A 20,326-nucleotide genomic window follows, 5' to 3' on the forward strand; every position below is an offset into this window, starting at 1 on the left:
GCACATAATAATCCATTACTGAATCATTATCATGAATTAATGTCTCATGGTGCTGTAAATCTCATTTCTATCGTCAATCAGGGAATTGACTAAGTTCTGTGCACTTTGTCTCACTGCATGAAATTTTAACGGATTTTTGAAATTTGAATTTTCCAACCTCAAAAATTTCCTCACTTCAAAAACTAAATTGTCAATATTTCTCCAATTAAAAGTCAATCTAGCTTAATAACAGCTTTAATGGATCATAAAAAGTGGCACCAGCCATTCCATATCAATCAACTCACGCTGACTGTAAAAATTTAACGACAATTGTAGAAAAAAAAGAAATTTGATTTGTCATAAAATCTCGTACATATCTCAGACTCTAGAATGAATCACATCCAACTCATAAACTTAATAAATCATAAATTATAAACTCATGTCGTTTAATTATCAATTACAGAATATCTGACTTACATTTTAATGTAACACCACCGCCTAATGAAAGATATGTTGGTGATGATGTTTATAGCACATCAGAGCTTTCATTAGTCATTAATAAAGCTGACAGTATCGAGTGTAAAGAGGAGACAATAATATCGTCTGAATGTCTACAGCAATCAAATGCTCAACAATTGGCACCAATAGAGCTTCCAAGCGGAAATAATAATGATAATAATGTTAATGACGATGATGTGTCTGTAACTATAGATGCAACTTTTGATACAAGCCGTAAATTGTCAATTGTTGACGAACAAAAGTCAGCTGAGGTGGAACTCGAACGACAAGACTCAATTGCTGATGTACCACAAACGCCATCATTAGTACAACAATCATCATCATCATTAACGTCATTGCCAGCCTCAATTAGTACTCAAACACTTCCAACGCAAGAATTTCCGGAAGTATCCGTATCGACAAATACAGTAATCAATCAATCGATTGATGTGGATGAAATAACAAATCAATCACAAGTCACAAATGCTCCTGATATTGAGACATCAACAGCTCAACATGAAATGCAGCATGAGGGTGATAGGAAAGTGAAAGAAATTAAGAAGATGAAATCGCGTTCGATTGAGGAAAAGGAGATGAAATTGACACATAGTGGAAGTGATGAAGGCAATAAAATTGAAGACGTTTGTCAAGATAACTCGGCGAGATCATCATTCGATGAGAATCAGCAGCAAAATTTACGACATTGTTGTAAACAAAGCATTTTAGCACATCAGCAATCGCAAGCGTCGCAAGATGAAGATTATGAAATTGCTATGGTTTCAGGCCTACTTCCAGGTTGTGTTGGTAAGATCTTTTATTCCATGACTAAATAATTTCCATATTTTATGCCAATTTCTAACATATTAATCCATATATTAAGCCCCTGCACCAACTCCCGCGCCTTCTATAGCACCATTAGCTGAAACTGAAATTGATCCTACGGAGGACGATACCGAAGCACCGAGTGAACATTTCGATAATGATCAAAAGCCTGACAGCGAGCGGAGAAAGAAGCGTCGTGAGAAAAAGGAACGTGGTGATAGTGGATCGAGTCAAGCACATGGTGAAACAAGTAACTCTAATGATCCAGAAAAGGCTAAGAGAAATGCCATTTGTCCGTGGGAAGATGAGTAAGTATTAAATTTGTATAGATTTAGTGTGATGGACTATGGTGCGACTGGGAAGTGTTTCAAATGTCATATTGTGTAGTTTCGTACCCCTAAGAATATTAAATGGATGAAAAACTAAGCTATATTGAATTTAAAAGGAAGTTAAGCAATGCTATGTAATTTACAAATTCAAAGGGTATGAAACTACGAATTTTATAATGTCGAGGGGTACTGAACTATGACATAAAATTAGATTTTTCTAAAATAATAAATGGGCTTAAAATTTTATAATTGAATATTTTAATTTGAAAGGGTACAAAACTACGCAATTAACGACTCAGACTTCCAATCTTAAAGGATAAGTTTCTTTTCAAAAGGAAATCCATAATACTTGCATCATTAATCTAGATTAAATCGGGAAATACCATCCATTCTTGATCCTTGAGTCAATTACCGCACGTGTCAAAATCTCGATAGCATAACTCTCTCATTACTTTCTATAAATAAACTCCAATTATTCCCATTTTATGCTGCACAGTCCATAGTCCATCATAGACATTGAAGAAGAATAAATCCTTGATACACATTCCAATAATATGACAACTGAATTAATTTTATATTTTTTTTTCTCATCTCTTTTTTTCATATTTCAACTTTAATCCTGTTGAAGCAGAGAAATGACGGCACAAGTAGAAGCGCCATTTGTTAAAACCTACGCTACACTTGGATATCTTTAAAATGTCTATTTCACATGCACACTCATTCACATGAATTAAAAGGAGAAAAAATAATGAACACATCATCAAGTAAATTGAACAAAAAAAAAAGTTTAAAAAAATAATTAAAATACTTAACATGCAAAAAAAAAAAAAATTAATGAAAAAATTCTCAAAAAAACCATTTTTTTTTCTTCTCTATGAATATAACCAAAAAAAAATATTATAACTAATGAAATGAAAGAAATGAACTTTAATAATGAAAGGACACAAAAAAAAAGTTTTAAAAAATATGAGAGAAAAATCCACAAAAAAAAAATAAGAGTTAGGAATAACATTTAGGAAGCATTTAATTAAAACAAAAAAAAAAATTGACGAAAGCCAGTTGGACACGACGAGGAAAAGTTATGATGGTAAATGAGTCCAATTATAATAATCGCATTATCATATTAAGCATTTTACAGTTAAAAAAATGAGAAAAAGTGATTAATTGAGTCATTTAGAGGATGAAAATGAGAGTAGTTGAAGTGATTAAACTTTTTCCCCCTAAATACCCCCACGCTTAACTTTTCGAAAATAACAAACTTTTTATTTTATTACTTAATTGCGGTCCTGGATATTTCAAATTTATTTTAGTGCAGTGAACATTTTTTTATATTTTTCGAATGGAATTTTGTCTGCAACATGAGGATAATCTGTGTAATTATGTGTTTTATCATGTAAGGATATTATGGTTGGTATGAATACAAAATGAAAAATTTAGATTTAATGGTTTCGAAAATTAAAAATTCGAATTTCGAAAAAGAAAAAGCTCAAAAAATTCAAGGTTTGAAAAAAAAATTTTAGATTTCGAAAATGAAAAATTGAAATTTTGCTAGTTAAAAATATAATTTTCAAAAGTTAAAAGTTGAAACATAAAAATTCCAGTTTCAAAAGATAAAATATCGAATTTCAAAAGTTAAAAAATCTAATTTTAAAAGTTAAAAACTTGAAAGTTCAAAGTTCAAAAAGTGAAAATTCGAAAAATTTAAGATTTGAGGACAAAAATTCGATTTTCGAAAAGTAAAATTTCAAATTTAGAATGTCAAAAATACAAAAAATTCTAGATTTGAAGTCAAAGTTTTGAATTTCGAAAGTTATAAACTCAAATTTCAAAAGTTAAAAATTCGATTTTCGAAAGTTCAAAATTAAAATAATTCAAGATTCAGAGTCAAAAGTTCGATTTTCGTTCTTGAAAACTGGAAAATCTCAATTTCGAAATTAAAAATTCAAATTTTGAAAGTGTACAATTCAAAAAATTCAAGATTCGAAGTCAAAAAAGTCAAGATTTCGAATTCCGAAAATTAAAAATCCAAATTTCGAAAGTAAAAAATTCGAATTTCGAAAGTAAAAATCAAAACCTTTAGTCAGCATTACATTTTCAAATCACAAAATATTCTCAATTCAAAAACTTTTCAAGCTGACACAAAAAGACAGCAAACAAGTCTATTAAGCTGCATATAATCATAAATTTACCAAAAAAGAAAAAAATATCACCAAAAAAGCTCTTTTTTTCATATCCAACCCAAAAATCCACGCATGATAATGCATAATAATAACACAGAGTGAGAATCTCATTAAGAGTCATTGACTGATGAAAAGTTTTTTTTTTAATAATATCAACGAACAGTATGCAGGAACGGAGAATCACGACTTCATATTGGTGAGAGAAAATTTCTTAATATTAATAACCGACAAGATGATAAAGTTCCCCTAATTGAGTCCACACACCGAGCAAATTAAAACATATATTGAGCATGTTAAAGTCTCCCACTGACATTGCTCCCTTCTTTTCTAGCTCTGTCTACCTTAAACTAAAAATTCAACACGTGTATTCAGCACAAAATGCACGTATATCCTGTGAGAGGATTTTTACGCCACAAATACATTTTTGTTCGATCGTAAATTTTCTCTTCATCATCATTCGTTAAGCTTGAAACTAAATCGAGAAATGTGATATGAATAATTCCAACAACAATGCGGATATGAAGCAATGAATTATTAAAAAAAAATGGACAGCCTCACATTCCTTTTGACAATATACAGAAGATAAATTTTGTGTGATTTCTCTTTGCTCGATACCCTCAACATACCCAAGCTCTAATCTGCATTGATGCCATTGCGGAACTTAAAAATTTAATTCATCATCCACAGCAGTCTAAGGACGAAACTTAAAAATTAATAAAAAATGTGAGCATCGTGACATAAAAGATAAAAATTCATTCTTTAATAATCTACATATATCTATAATAACTTTACATGTTTAATCGATGAGTAACGACTTACATACAGCAACAAAAAAAATCATATATTTAAAATGAATTATTGAATGAAGAGCCCCAAAATTGAATGAAAGAAACACTTTCAACAGCGCCTATTTGTCAGCAACAACATTAATTAAATGCTGATCGACTGCTGTGGTCAATGGATATAATTTTTTCATTAAAATATCGCGATGGTTTCGACAGATATGTGGATTGTTGACGGGGATATATTATTGAACATTATTGGGAAATACATTCTGAATTGTTAAAATGAATTGAGGATGTTGGGAATAACCGGGGAGTAGATGCGCGTGGTAAAGTGAAGGAGGGTTTATTGGATATGATATGGTATGTGGATATGGATTTATGAACAACATGACACTAAATGATCACGACAGATTTGAGTAAAGTTTAAAAACAGTTCAAAAAGCTTTAGAGTGGAAGTAAAAGCTGTCAAAGAACAAGCTTTCCAAGATTCTAAAAGCTTCTCAAAATCTCTATACAGCTTTTAATACAACAAACATTTCAAAAATTGAAAAAGCTTTCAAAAGCTCAAAATCATTACAGCTTTAAAAGCGACACACATTCAAAAAATTCGAAAAGCTTTCAAAAGATCAAGAGCTTTCCAAAATTTCAAAAAGTTTTTCAAAAATTCTAAAAGCTTTACAAAATCTAAACAGCTTTCAAAAAATCAAGTTTTCAAAAGCTTTAAAAAAGACGAAAAATTTACAAAAGATTAAAAGCTTTAAAAGTGAATAATTCAAAACAGATGATAGCTTTAGAAAATCAAGTTGTCAAAATAACAAAAGCTTTCAAAGTTTTCAAAATACCAAAACTTTCAAAAATTAAAAGCTTTCAAAAATAATCAACAGCTTTTAAAAAAGATGAGAAGCATTCAAAATTTTAGTTTTCAAAAAAATCAAATGCTTTTTAATGATGAAAAGATTTCAAAAGATCAAAAGCTTTCAAAAAAATCACAAGCTTTCCTAACATAAAAAACGTTAAAAAATCAAAAGCTTTCAAACTTTGACAAAAACTTAAAAAATCAAAATTATAAAACCACAAAAGCTTCAAAAAGCTCTCAAAAATTCATAAAGCTTTCAAAAATTCATAAAGCTTTCAAAATCATCTCAAAAAGCACTCACACATTCACAATTTCTAACCCTCATCCTTCCATCAATAAAATCGCCTCCATCTTCCTAAAAATAGACTTGATTATGACTGTAACATCATCAATTTCTATCAAAATAAAATCTCTTATGCCTTAACTTATTTTTTATGCAGATCAAGTACTCAATAAATAGCCCATGACACACATTTGTTGACGAGATTAGAGACACTTGACAGAATTATTATCAGGCTCATCCCATGAATGACAATTGCTTGATGTCTGAGATGATTATGTGATGGCAAAATCTTGTTAATCAAGTGCTGACTATTATTGGATTTTTGTGTATTAGATCTTACTGTCTGCTGACTGTGTCCCTCGGGCTTCTTTCCAATTTTTCATAAAATTTTCCAATTATTTTCTTTTAAAATGGAAAATGAAGGCAAAAATTTTCACATTTCATGTTAATTTTCTGGCAAATATCTAACATGAAATGAGATTGAAAGCACTTCAACTTCCCATCCTTCCTCTTTTTGCTATCCCTTTACATGCAATTCTCCATTTCCATTTTCAATAAATCGTCATAAACAAGTCTGACTTTCAGGAGTGAATGGAAAGCGATAACAGGATTTGTGGTTAGGTATAGCATTCAGCATATACATATTAGATCGACGAAACATCATCAATTGTGAAGTGTGAATAATAAAAAAGTTTGTGGTCATTGTGTCGGGGATGTTGTGGATGATAATGATACTGTCACTATTGTCGTCTATCCAAAAATTTTGGGTTTTGAGGAAAATGCTAGTGAGCATGCATATTTTTTTTGGGGGAAAGGTAAGGGACAATGAGGGAAATTGTGAAATTGGTGGGTTTGGTGGGTGCAGAGTTGAGAATGGGGAGGTAATTACTTACCTTACTGGCTTTATAGATCAATTATGAGCCATGATATTGCTAAAATGGTGCTGATTGCTGAATGTTGCTTAAGAATTGCAAATATTATGTGCAAAATTGAAGAATATTTGACGAAATGTCACTACAAAGAGTGCTTTAAAGCTCAAAAATATTCAAAAAGCTTTCAAAAAAAGCTCTACAACTTTTCAATATTGCGAAAGTTTAAAAAATTTAAAGCTTTTTCTTAAAGAAATGTTTTTAGATCAGAAAGTTCAAAAATCTCAAAAATAAAAAGCTTTCAAAAAAAGTCCAAAAGCTTTCAAAAAGTCCAAAAGCTTTCAAAATAATTCAAAAGTGTTCAAGACAATTTAAAAGCATTCAAAATAATTCAAAAGCATCCAAAAAAGTTTAAATGCCTTCATAAAAGTCTGGAAGCTTTCAAAAATTTTCAAAAAGTTTAAAATCTTTCTTGAGAGTTCAAAAGGTTTCATATAGTTCAAAATGGTTCAAAACAGTTCAACAAAAGTTTGAAAGCTTTTAAAAAGTTCAAAAACTTTCAAAAAAACAAAATCGTTTTCAAAAATGTTGAAATTCATGTTGAAATTCAAAGCTTTTTCCTTATAAGCTTTCACCCATCAATTCTCCCAACTCTGCAAAAAATCATCAAAAAAAATGATAAGAGAAATGAATTTCAGCACGACTTATGAATAAGAATGAACAAAAAAGAAAAAAAGAAAAAAATTGTCCATCGTCGACATTCATCATAAGTTTCAATGTACACCAAAAACATATGAATGAGATTGAAAGGAAGTGGAACAGCCGAGTCATTGAAGATATTAAAGTATTTTATTGGTATTTATACGACATAATATGACTAGATAATAAGGAAAAAATCATAATATAATCAACTATAGTAAAATCGCATTTTTGAGGTATTTAATGAATTTAGTGAACACAAAAACTACACAGACACTACACAAAAACTTTATATTCGTAAAAAATATATATATTTATTAAATTATAATGCATATTATGGATAGTCAACGTTTAATGATTAAATCTCCCAATTTATTAAGATTAAATTTTTGCGTAGTATATAGCATATATAACATTAATTGACATTTCAAAAAAAAAAGATGGAAAATAATGATAAGGAAAAAATTATTAAATAACAAAAGAGTTCTGCTAATTAACTACAATGTATGTGTTGTGTAATGCGATTATGATAATACATAAATTAGATAACAGCACGCGCGCGCGACATTTAGCACTAAATACAAATTTTCTATTTTTGCCAATTAAATTTTCAAACTGTTTTTTGGCGTGTCGCGAATTTAAAAAATTTTCTATCAACTTTTTTACTTAGTGATGACATTTTACTCTAGAATTGAGGACGTAGCTACAAGAATTTAAAAATTTTCAATTACATAATTCATAGATTCTGTGCTGTAAAATTCCAAGAGCTGAATAATGCTATGCAATTCTGTGGTTTTGTGTCTGTATGATGTGATATGTACACAATGATGGTAAACAGACATTGTTCGGACGGAACCGCATTAATTCTTGGAATATTCAGATGCTGAATTTATAGAACAAATTTTCAATAAAATCAAATTAATTAAATTACAAAACTGCTCGAAAAATTCTCTAAATATGCAACAGATGTAGATTCTGCTGAAAAAGCTCTAGATCAGCTATGACTTTTATTGAATACTGATTAATTGATGACTACAGCTTGACAATTTCAAAAATGATTCTCAGAATGAACGGTATTCACTTTGATGCTCTAAAGTTCTCTTTGTTACTTTATTCGTAAGCTTGTAGCTATTCTACACTGACTGTACAGTCCGTGGCCTTTCTTAGTTGGTACATGAAGCTCAAAGTACTCAAAAATGTAAAATTCTCAAAGATTTTTGGATTTTTCACATATTTATCTATGTATTATGTTAGTCAGGCATATTAATTCAAGGAACTGACTCAATCCAACCTAGTCTAGACATACCTATCTACTTCGCTGGTCGTACAGATCAATTGTGATCCATAGGCGTCTTTAGATGATGCCTATAGCTGGCTCTATCGCTGGCTTCAAATTGGCAGTTGTCAATACCAAATGCTGGACATAATACACCAAATTTAGCTCCTAGTGCCAACACAACAACCAACTTCCAGCATACAATCCAAAAATTTCAACGAATTTCTAATAATATCTCCAAAATTCTCAGTATGCCGACCCAAATTCACATCATTCAAGCTCAAATCCCCAACAAAAGTACAAAACATCAAGCTTCATTAGCTCATCACCATCAGAGCCAATCTATAATCACAATGAAGACATCACAAAAACTTATTTATAGAATATATTCAAGACCATAATCCAATTAACATGACAATAACATCTGTTAAGTCAACTGAACATGAAAATGATTAAAGTTTGTCATCAAGGAAATGAATATCAACTATGGTCACTTCCGTTATATATCATAATTTTCCATAAAACTTGTTCGATGTTTCTGATATAGATTATAATTGACATGAATGTGAGTTATGGTTAGGTTTGATGTGCGGATATGTGGGTTGGATGAAATAGACATCAATATTTGTGGCTGTATTGGCTAATCATGCAATGAAATCGATCAATATTTTAAGGATATGACTTGATTCTGATGGGGAATCAACAAAAAAAAAAATTCAAATTAAAGTCAAAAATGTCAAAATAATTTAAAAGCTTCATGACTTCATGTAACAGCTCTTCTGAGAAATTCAGCATTATGAGATTATTTCATTTATGACCTTTTTTGTTATTCGAGGAACAAAGAACTCCTGACATTCGCTGAATAAATATCTGTCATCAAATTCAATTTTTCATTTCCATATAAAAATTTAATATTAAGTCGGAATTTGGCACGACATTTATGCGATGTGAGTTCAATTGCATTTGTTACGTTGCTTTGTAACTGGATATTGTGCTTGATGTGAATCTTTAATTCACGTGGATTTCACTTTGTCATGAAAATTCGTGAAAGTTCATAAAATGTTGGATTTTTGCATTTAAAAGTGGATTTTCTGGTTACGTGCTGTACATCCATTGTCAAATGCTCAAACAAGCTTAATTACAATCTATTCTAACCTCAAAATCCGCCCATACACTAGCAATGTTCTGAAAAGTTCTACGACAAGCCACAACACAGTGAATTTTTTGAAACATCCAAAACCCTTTATCGGCAATCATTAAGCCATTCAGCCGCTCTCCCCAAAAATCAACAAAAAAGGTTAAAACAATACCAAAACCTCTTATCCCTTCTTATTTTTCTCATCTCATTCGCTCATTTTCCTCATCATGTTAATCTCCAAGTTCCAACAAAACAATTCTCGTAATTGGGAAGAAGAAGGGAGGATGCATCTCAATTCCATCTCGAGAGGTCTTTAATTATCAGCACTTAATAAAAAAAATTAAGAACAAGAACATCAAATAGGACATCACAAAATAAAAAGACATCACGAAAAATGAAAGACAACATCCGTGCTGATTATTAAAGAGTTTTTTTCTTCTTGCTTCTTAATTGTGACAATGCGGAAGGTTTGGAGATGTAACTTGTTGTGGTTTGTGAGTTTTTTTGGGTGAGGAGAGGTGGAAGGTGGTTGATTTTGAGGATGTAAGGATTTTTAATTAGGTTTTGTAATGGTCTTTTTGAATATTGTTGGGATTTTGTGTGTTTTTGAGGTTAGAATATCAATTTTACATTGTATAATTAACAAATGAGAGCAAAACAACTATATGTTAAGCTGAACATTCTCAATAATTAGCAAAATTCATAAAAATCAAGTTTATATGCAGATATTGAGTAAAAGACTAAATAACTCCTAAAATCCAAAAATATTCGACCAAATTCTTCAATCAACTTGATCAAATGTTCAAAATTGCCATGAATGCAGGTTCGATTCTCATATTTTCAAAGATGTAGGATAAATGCCTTTTGTAATAACCGAGATATTTCAGACCGTTCTCTAACCCTTACTGGGTAACATGACAGTACCATAATATAGCTAGTCCAGTTGACTTACAAGTGTCCAGTGCCTATAACCAGCCAAAGCTTCAGACTTTTGTCAATAATCAATTAAATTTTACAATTTTTTGGACTAAAAAGTAGTTCAAAATTGCCGAATTTTCAATTGTTTGTCTGAGCTCATCTGAGTTTAGTAACAATCAGGCAAGCTCTTGTCAGCCATCAGCCAACTCCCAATAAACCCCATTCCCCATCACAAAACTTACATATTATACACCAACCAAATGGACCATCTAAACAAAAAAATAAACCCAAAAAACATTATGAAGCTTACAATGATAACAAATTAATTAAGTTAAATGTATGCGCATAAATTGTGCTTACATTACTGTATGGTGGATACCTGAGTTCTTAATGTTTCCATACAACGCCAGGCTATGTCCAACATATTAATGTATGGCATAATTTTGTAATTAAAACTACAACAAAAAAAATGAGAATTTTAAGCCCAATAATTAATGCAGTTGGAACAAATGTTGCGTGTTTAGAGGAATGTCTGCAGCTACCAGCCAACTTTTAATCTTGTTTTTTATTTGAAAGGAATGAAAATTTTTTGCGTCAGATAAGGAACTAAATAATGTCGTGAATTACTAAATGATAATACATAACTTAATCAAAAAAAAAGATGAAAAAAACCCAATTTATTCTATCAATTTTTTGTGAATGAATGGATATACATGATATAATATATAAAATATATTCAATATAACTAGGATGTTAAGGCAAAATATACTTGCATATTATTATGGCTATATATATATATATATTTAATGAAAATTATACTAGATATGTAAATGTGTGACTTCAAATGACTTTCAATTTGTTCTCTTCCATTTCCTTTCAACGGAATCATTTTAATGCATTTATGGATGAAGGATAAACTTTTATGAATGCATCAAGGATATTCTTTCTTTTTTTTATTCAACATTCTTATTCGGGTATGGAAATATTTTTTTTTTTTAAATTATTGAAATTGCTTCATTATTCGTTGGTGTAGTCAAGATATAGGGGAATAGTTAGAGATAAAGCCATGGCAGGGATCAAATTAGCAATGAAGCTATGGCAGGGATGTGGATTGAGGTGGAGGGGAGAGGAACGGGTGTGCGAATGTAGTCGGAAGTGTGATCAAAAGCGGAACTCGAATTCGACTTGGATTTTGTATGGAAAAGTCGATTAAAGTCGGCTCGACTTCAAATTCAAGTTCTTATCCAGGGTAAACGGAAAGTGTCCTGCTTTTAGCAAATCAATTTTAGCAGTGTCCTGCTTTTAGCACTTATGTTTGAATTTTGAAAAACCGTTAGAAATTATCACAAAAAAATTGATTTCTTCTTGAGTTTAAAGAATTTAATTAAATTTTTACGGTGAATTAGTTGATAACTTGAAGAAATAGTGCCAATATACTTGATTAATTCAGCAAATATCAATTAAAATTAACATTAAAATTTTTATATTTCTACCGTTAATTTTTTATTCAATCATGCAATGCTTAAAACCGTACAAATTTTTGCAAAACCATACAAAAATAACTGTCAGTTTTTCTATTCGTTTACCCTGGGTTCTTATAAAGACGAAATCACTTCATGGATAAGACAGGGGTTCGTGGAGATATTTAGAACTTCAACAACCCCCAGCACCACCTCCCCAGCAACTCAGAACTCCTGACTACACCACCAATCAACCTAAATCCCGAGCAAATATTCAAAAAAACCAACATTTTGTGAAAGAAAATTAAATATTTTCAGACAATTAGCATTTAGAACAGGAAAGAATCTTTCACCTTTTTGGTACGAGAACTACCAATTTAACATCGTAAATAAAAAATCGCTCGGGATTTAATCAAACATTTCTCGATTTTCTTCTTAAGCTTACAAGATGAACAACAAACAAGAAAAAAAAAAGTTTTATTTTTACGATTTGCAACAGTCTAGGAAAAATGTTTTTCTGGCATAAATCTCAACCGATTCTTCTTTCACTATAATTCTTTACTATACCTTATCTTACATCTCATTTGGGATAAGAAATTGATATTGATGCTAACTAAAATAGCATTTGAAATGGCAACATTATTGATTTAAATGATGGGATTTCGATTAATTTATTTCATTGCAATGAGCATACATGATGGAAATCGACATCATTTCTGCATAACCTCAAACTAAAATTTTTTTACGGTTCAATGATGGATGAAGTTATTGCCAAGCAGTACGAAATGATTTCACGAGAGAAATTAATATTAATAACGTACGGCATGAATACAAGATTATATCGAGAAGCTGTAATGCTGATTAAATGCTTGCTGATGAGGAAATAAAATTAAGAACGTGCTTGAAGATTTGTTGAACTTGAGTTTCACTTTTGGACCATAATTAGAGTGTTATTAATGAAATCATTGAAATTTCTTGAAGCTTTCTCAATGGTCAATGTGAAATGTACGTGGAAGTTATTGCAAGGTTCTCAAAATCATGCTGACTAACATCTCATCCACAGAAAGACAGAAGACTCCAATTGACAGCCATTTGGAAGCTTCACAGAGTTCATAGTCCATTTGGACTTCATCTGGATTCTTCTTCCTACTTTGTGACGTTCGAGATTCCTCCCATCCAATATTAAAGCACAAAATTCAACCCAAAAGCTTCCACCAAACCCAATTAATAGGAACTCATTAAATGTCTCATTAAAATGCAACGCTACGCTCAGAGAAATAAAGACAAAAAAGCTCTTTCGTCAATAGAATTTCAAGAATGAACTTTAGTCATTATAGACGACATCGTACATCCAATTTTTGTCATGTATTGAGTGAATGCTTAACATCCGTCATACGTGATTTGGAAGTATTTAAAAATTCAACTTCTATTGATCGATGGATGTAAAAATTGTCAAAAAAGAGCATTGTCATGTCGAAGGTGAGCTACTCGAGCGGAAGCAGCCTGAACTTTTTTGATTTCTAATTAGAAATCGACACAAAAAAAGGTTTTAATTGGACAATGTTGTGGAAAATTTTTTTCACGTAAGCATGGCTTCATAATTTCCACAGAACTCATCCATCAATCAATTAAAATTTAACTCAACTTGGCACACAGCAATATGTCGAGATGACAGAAAAAATTTGCTACATTCACTAAACTTATGAATCCATCCAAATAGGAAACGAATGAAAATTTATCGCTTATTTCATCACAATTGCAATTTGCTGTGCATTGAAGACATCGAATGAAAATAAAAATGTTGAAAAATTAATTGAATTTATGAACGAATCAGTGATTCTTGATAATGTCGATGCCGGAGGGAAACTTGACATGCTCATATTGACATTTTGTGAATGGATGTGGATTTCTTTTTTGCAAGGTTTAGGTACTTGATAGAGAATTGTGGAGGTTGAAGTCGAGTTGGATTTTGAATGGAATTGAGGACTCGAAGTCAGTTCGAGTCGATTTGGTTCCATGCTTAATTCAAGTCGATTTCAAGGTCCAATTGACTAAAATTCAGTCGACTTTATAACATAATCGTTGAAATTAGAATCACTGGAATTAAGAAGTGATCATTAACCTGAGCGGCACAATATAGTCGCTAGAGAATTGCTACGATGCCGTTATTGACGGCATATCATCAATATTAGGTATTACAGTACAGTTATTGATGCAGATTGATCATTTAGGTAGCAATTCAATGTCTGTATTCAAATTCTTAGTCAAGATGATATTGAGGTGCAGTTAAAGATCAAAACAGCTGTTTTAGGTTCATTTTAATGGCCAAAAATGATACTCACTTCAACGTGCCGCTCAGGTTACCTACAAAGCAAGTTACCTATTGATAACAGCAGTTAACTCCTTACAAACCATTAGCAGTTAAGAATACAACCCAAAAAGTAGGTAAACACTTCAAAAACTACCTTAAAACTCCTCTTCTGCATACAATCTTACCACCAAAAGTACAACAAAAATTTTTTTTCATCAGTCAAAGACTCTCAAGAGAATACGTAAGTGCTATTAAAACAGTAACAATGTAAAGACAATGGCTTAAATGCCAAAAGATATTTTCCTCCCGTCATCATCTCTCGAACTTTCTACTTCATCAATTTTTCATTTCTATCTCTCAATCTTTACCAAAAACAGAATAATAAAGAAACTATAGTAATAATTGAGGGGAGACTAAAGTGATGGAATGAAAGGCAAAGCAGGACATAATGCAAGTCGCACAAATTAAAATTTTATGAAAAAGTTCTTTTTTGTTCCTTATTTGCTCCTTCATCTCACAGTATAAGCACTTGTTGAATCATGAATATAAGGATATTCTTAATTTAGACGTTTAATAATAAAAAAATAACAAGGAATTTTCTCCACTTTAATGATGATGATGCTGATGATGTTAATAATGATGATGAAGATTTATTGAACAAAAAAAATTTATGTTTTATGTTGAGGAAGAGATGAACAAAAAACTTAATTTTAATATTTAACAAGTGTTATGAACAAAAAACTTTGAACGTGCTTTGTAGTCCGTTATATAAATTTTCTTTCATTCCTGAGTGGGGGCGCGGCCGGAAAAAATGGGCAACATGAAAACTTATTTGTGGAAGCATGGCAACAATGTGTCTTTTTCTACAACAAAAACGTGTTTGTGAATTTTTCATGTTATGTCTCAATGCTGCCATTAAATGTCGAACAATGAACAGTTTTTTTTTCTTAAGAATTTGGCTTAATTATTCAGCAATGCTGTTTGAAAATTGTAAATTATATTCTAGACATGGAAAAGTGAACAGTTTATGGATTGTGGATGTCGTGGGAAATTTCAGAAAGTGTTTTGTAAATTTATGGAACTGCTGGTTATTGTGTCTGTCAGAACTGTTCTAGAATTAAGAACAGATTTTGATGTCTAGTAAATTCACAATAGCCAGCCACATATTTCATCTAATTTAAAGACAAATTCTGCTAATATTCTCTATCAGGCAATGCAAGAGCTTATCAAGAGCATGCTCTTTGCCTGTTAGGGAATTATTAACTGTCCCGAGCGACACAATGCGGCAAATCGCATTTCTTGCTTTTAAAAATTGATCGATATCCACCTTCACGGTCTAGTTAGGCCAATTTCGAGTCTTACTGACAATTATGAGATTCAGCAAAACCCTAGTGAACACATTCGTGATATAACCATGCCCAGTATGTCACTTACCGTCAATATGGAGATACAATGGTGTTCTAGTCAACACTTTGTGCTTTTCAAGATCCAACCATGTCTAAAAAGTCCTTATGTAATGCTTACATTACAACAACAGGCTTTACATCTGATTCTAAACTTTGATTTTCCAGAGAAGAATCCCCGATTTAAATCGAATAATTTCTTCATTTTCTAAGAATGATCCCCAAAATGTTCACAAATGAATCAAAATATTCATAAAAGGAATCAAAATGTTCACAAAGAAGTCAAAACATTCACAAAGAAATCAAAATATTCAACAAAAAAAATGCCATAAAGTTTCACAAAAAGCTCATAAATTATCAACAAAGGCATCAACAAGAGCCTCGTAAATCAAGATAATTTCAATGAATAAATTTCAAAAAAAAGTCATTGAAATATGAAATTTTATCCCAAGCCCTTTTCAACACCCTCATTCAGTTGAAATTTTTAACTTTCCCTTTCTGAATCGCACAACAACAAAAAAAAAAAAAAGTTTCATAACCGACACCTACACAGACGATATTTACTTTAGCACATCATAAAAAAAAGCTCTTTGTGAAAGAAATTAGAGGAATAAAAAAAAATGTTGTTAAATGAAGCTCAATCTTTTTGAATAAAAGTAACTTTCACGTCCTTTTGCCACTTGCACAAATTAAAATCTCTCACTTTCTCTCTCTCTCTCTTTCTCTCTCGTTCTTTACAAATTCCCTCTAACTTTTTCTATTCAAGTTTTTGATAATAATACTTTAAAATGCTATAGAATAATTAATACACAAAATTATTAATCACAAAAAGAAGAAGTTGAAAATTTTTACTTGAATTGTGTGGATATTGAGTGGAAATGTTGAAGCTTTAAGTTGCTAAGCGACAGCTTATACTGTGAACGGATTACTCACATAATCAAATAATAAGAATTTTCAAATTAATAGCTTGAAATTCTCAATTTAATAACAAAGTTTGAGATTATTAATGAGAAAATGTGAGACTAGCAACAAATCACAATTTCATTAGTATCAATAAAGCTCATTTTATTGAACATGATTAATCAGTAGCTTGAAATATTGTCTTCATGGCATCATAACGTGCAGTACAATTAGAATCAAGAAGGATTCATTTGGCAGTCACTCAATCTCTTGCAAGCTAATGTCGCTTGATTCTAATTTGACTGTCTACATGACCGCCGTGAGGACAACTTGATGCAATCATCAAATTGCAATCTTGTTTCAATCTGCACCTTTCGAGATACAAACTACTAAATCTTGCCACATTTGAATTTGGCGATGATCAGTCTCTTCAAAAAAAATGGTAACAAATTTTGGTGACATTGCATCACTCAACATCATTGTTGTTTAGTCAGATTAACAAAAATCAATCATTCAAAATCAAGGATTGATTATTGAGAGTAAATGATTTCAGCCTAGCCCAGGCAGAACTTACTCAGAATCTTAGATTTTAACTGACATAAGCATCTGAATGGCAGCTTTAATTGGTTTTAATATAAGGAATAGAAATTTTTCATCTAAAGTGACTAGATATTCTAACTGTTTAGGACTGTTCCTCGTTATTCATTGAGTATACTCATGAGTTTGCTCATTTAATTGTGTGATAGATTTAGAGTGAGAAAATTTCATCAACAAGCAACGATAACGTTTGTGACTTGAAAAGACAACTTGTGACTTTTTCGAATCATAAAATTGAGCTAATTACAATAAAAAGATAAATGAATAAGATCTCAGTGCATTCAACTCTTTGTATTGTGTAGAAACACGTCCTAACAGATAAAGAGACCTGTTCTAGGTACCATAGTGGTAGTTTCTGTCCAATGAAAGCATGCTTTTTGCGTGTTAGCGACTCTTTGTTGCTAAAAAATCACCATTGAATAGTTAGCAACTCTTGAAGTCAACTCGGACTTTGCAAAATATTTCAAAACTCCACATCATAAAGCACACTTTAAAAACTCCAGTAAATCATCCATTTCCACTCAATTTCCACTCCAATTCAAGCTTAATAGAAAGAAAGTTAATGAAAAACTTTTTAAAAACAATTTTTGAACGATTAAAAAGAAGAGAACAGAAACAGAATATTTAAACTTAATTAGCGTAGCATAAAAAAGAAGGTTAAGAAAAAAAAATCATAAAAAAAGAGATAATTTTTCCCTTTAGAAGAAAATTTTATAATTTTGTAAATAATTAATTAACTAAAAAATTAATAAAAAAAAAAGTTCAGTAACAATAATTAATTAAAGTGAGTAAAAACAGAAAAAAAATTTATTCAAGCTATTTAAAGAACAAGTGTTGTTTCCGAATGAATGATAAGAAGCTTTATGATTACGATTTTTATGATTACTTGTTGTTGGGTGACTTTTGGAGGTTCCAGAACTTTTTTAAAGAATGTGTTATCTGAAAATGGATATTTTATGAGACAAAAGTTCTAAGAAGTGACACAGAAGATGCCTCGGAGGATGGAATCTGATATTTCTTTAAACTTTCACAACCTTAGTGGAAATTTTGTAGCATCAATGACATCTTTAATTAAATTACTGCTTCTTAAAAGCATTTAGTGTCACTATAGATGAGTTTTGAGTGGATAATAGCTTAACGAGACTGGATAATGGGATCATTATTCAAGATCGAATTGAAAGTGGAAGCTACCTTCAATATAGAATATTTTAAATTTTTAAAAAACAGAAAAGGTCTATCGCTGACTAGACTAACCAGTATCAAATTTATATAATCTGTATCTCTATGTAAGCTCTTTGATAGCATAAATCATCTTTTGCTATTTTCAAAATCAGACTTAAACATTTTAACAATGAGAGCTTCAACAAGTGACAGATGACATTTGGTACCAATTAGTACCAAAACCAGAGCTCGAAGTCTACTCATATTTTGTACGTGAAAATCGATTTAGTCGACTCGACTATACATAATATTTGAGGACTCTGAGTAGCTTAAATCCATTAATCTGCTCAATTTTTCATCATTCGTCTTAAATTACACTAAGAGTCTGAGTTCTCATGGTTTATTAATAATACAGAAAGTTAAAACCTTAGATATCTGTAGCATGCAAAGAGCGTGGTTTCAAGAGCAGAATAAAGTAAAAGTAACGCTCACGAATTTGTTCATCTAGTATATTTAAAATGAGCCAGCTCTTGAGAATATGCAATTAGTCTGTTCGGCTAAGTTCAGAACTCGAAGTCGACTTTGCTTTTGTATGAAAAGGTCAACTTGATCCAAATGCAGATCGAGTCGACTTCGAATTCTGGATAGAAGTAAAAAATCGACTATAGATCCCTCAAACAACAGAACCACTAGTAAATATAACAAAGTTCACTATAAAAGCATCCATTTAAGGTTTAAAGCATCAAAAATCAGTAAACAACTGCTTTAATCTAAAAAAAAAGCTATAGCTAAGCTAATAACAATTCAGAAACCTACGAGAAAAAAGCTCTGTAACTTCCAAATTCACCCAATATTACTACTTATAGAAAAAAAAATGATATAATGTTACTTGAAAAATCAAAGAAAAAAATGAATAAAATAATTCAAATAAAATAAAATTAAAGAGTTAATAGCGAAAAAAAAAAAAAAATCACACATAATATATGCCATTTTAAATGTGCCCACGTTACTAATAAAAACAAAAGAAATTTGAGACTTTATTCGATTGTAAAATAATGTCATTTTCGTTACGATTCTTTTTGTAAATGGAGGTTTTGGTGGGATGAGGTGTGGATTGGATTTGGATTTTGCATATAAATGATGACAAGCTTTATAGAGATTGCTGACATCAGTATGGAAGGTTTGAAGATCTGTGCAGTAAAATTGATGGAAAATTTGTCACAAAAATGCCCAATATTGATGAAATTTCATTAGTTGCTGCTTGAAAATTGAATTAAAAAGAGAAGTTTGATCATAAAAGTATGCAAAATTGAAACCTGGTCTAGATTTTTAGATCCGTAGCTTATCAAAAGACTAAAATGTCTCATTAAATTGAAGATTTTCCAAGCGTTGATCAGAAAATTTTGAATTTTATTGGATATTTTGGCAATTTGAGGTTCTATATCCAATTAGCTATCACATCAGCATTTGCTAAGCTTCAAGCTCTATTCAGCTTGCTGTAAGGAGCCAACTATACCAGAATATATTGATGAATGCTAAACAATTCAAGGATATTTAGAGGATATCAACCAGCAACATCCAGCACCTCCCACAAAAACCAGCAAAAAAAACTCATTTATATAAAAAATAATTAAGCCGTGTTCCATAAAAAAATCTCGTTTTCTAATCTATAATAAGTTCAGTATCTCCTTGGCATAGTAAAAATATAATAACAAAAAAGAAAATGTTCATAAACAATTTTTTAAATACAAAATGATGCTCTAATTTTCAACACTATTATTTAAGACGTTAAACTGATAAATCAATTTAATTAACATTGACATCAGCAAAATGATGGACAAAAAAAGAAGAAGAAAAAATTT

General features: G+C 30.8%; 1 protein-coding gene across 3 annotated transcripts in view; it reads left to right on the plus strand.

Moving 5' to 3' along the window:
- Positions 1-2,761, plus strand: part of LOC139098404 (uncharacterized) — a 113,462-nt gene extending 110,701 nt beyond the window's left edge. For 2 of the 3 annotated variants that reach the window (XM_070650602.1, XM_070650603.1), the window contains 3 exons: positions 443-1,281; positions 1,358-1,607; positions 2,257-2,761. In XM_070650602.1, the coding sequence (XP_070506703.1) occupies positions 443-1,281; positions 1,358-1,607; positions 2,257-2,323 (1,156 nt within the window). In that variant the 3' untranslated portion in view covers positions 2,324-2,761. The remainder of the gene's footprint in view (positions 1-442; positions 1,282-1,357; positions 1,608-2,256) is intronic. The other variant, XM_070650604.1, reaches the window with a different exon arrangement.
- Positions 2,762-20,326: the final 17,565 nt, after the last annotated feature.

This window comes from Chironomus tepperi, unplaced genomic scaffold (assembly GCF_022539635.2).
Source record: "Chironomus tepperi strain 1889 unplaced genomic scaffold, CSIRO-AGI_Ctep_v1 contig_445, whole genome shotgun sequence".
In the NCBI taxonomy this organism is placed as follows: domain Eukaryota; kingdom Metazoa; phylum Arthropoda; class Insecta; order Diptera; family Chironomidae; genus Chironomus; species Chironomus tepperi.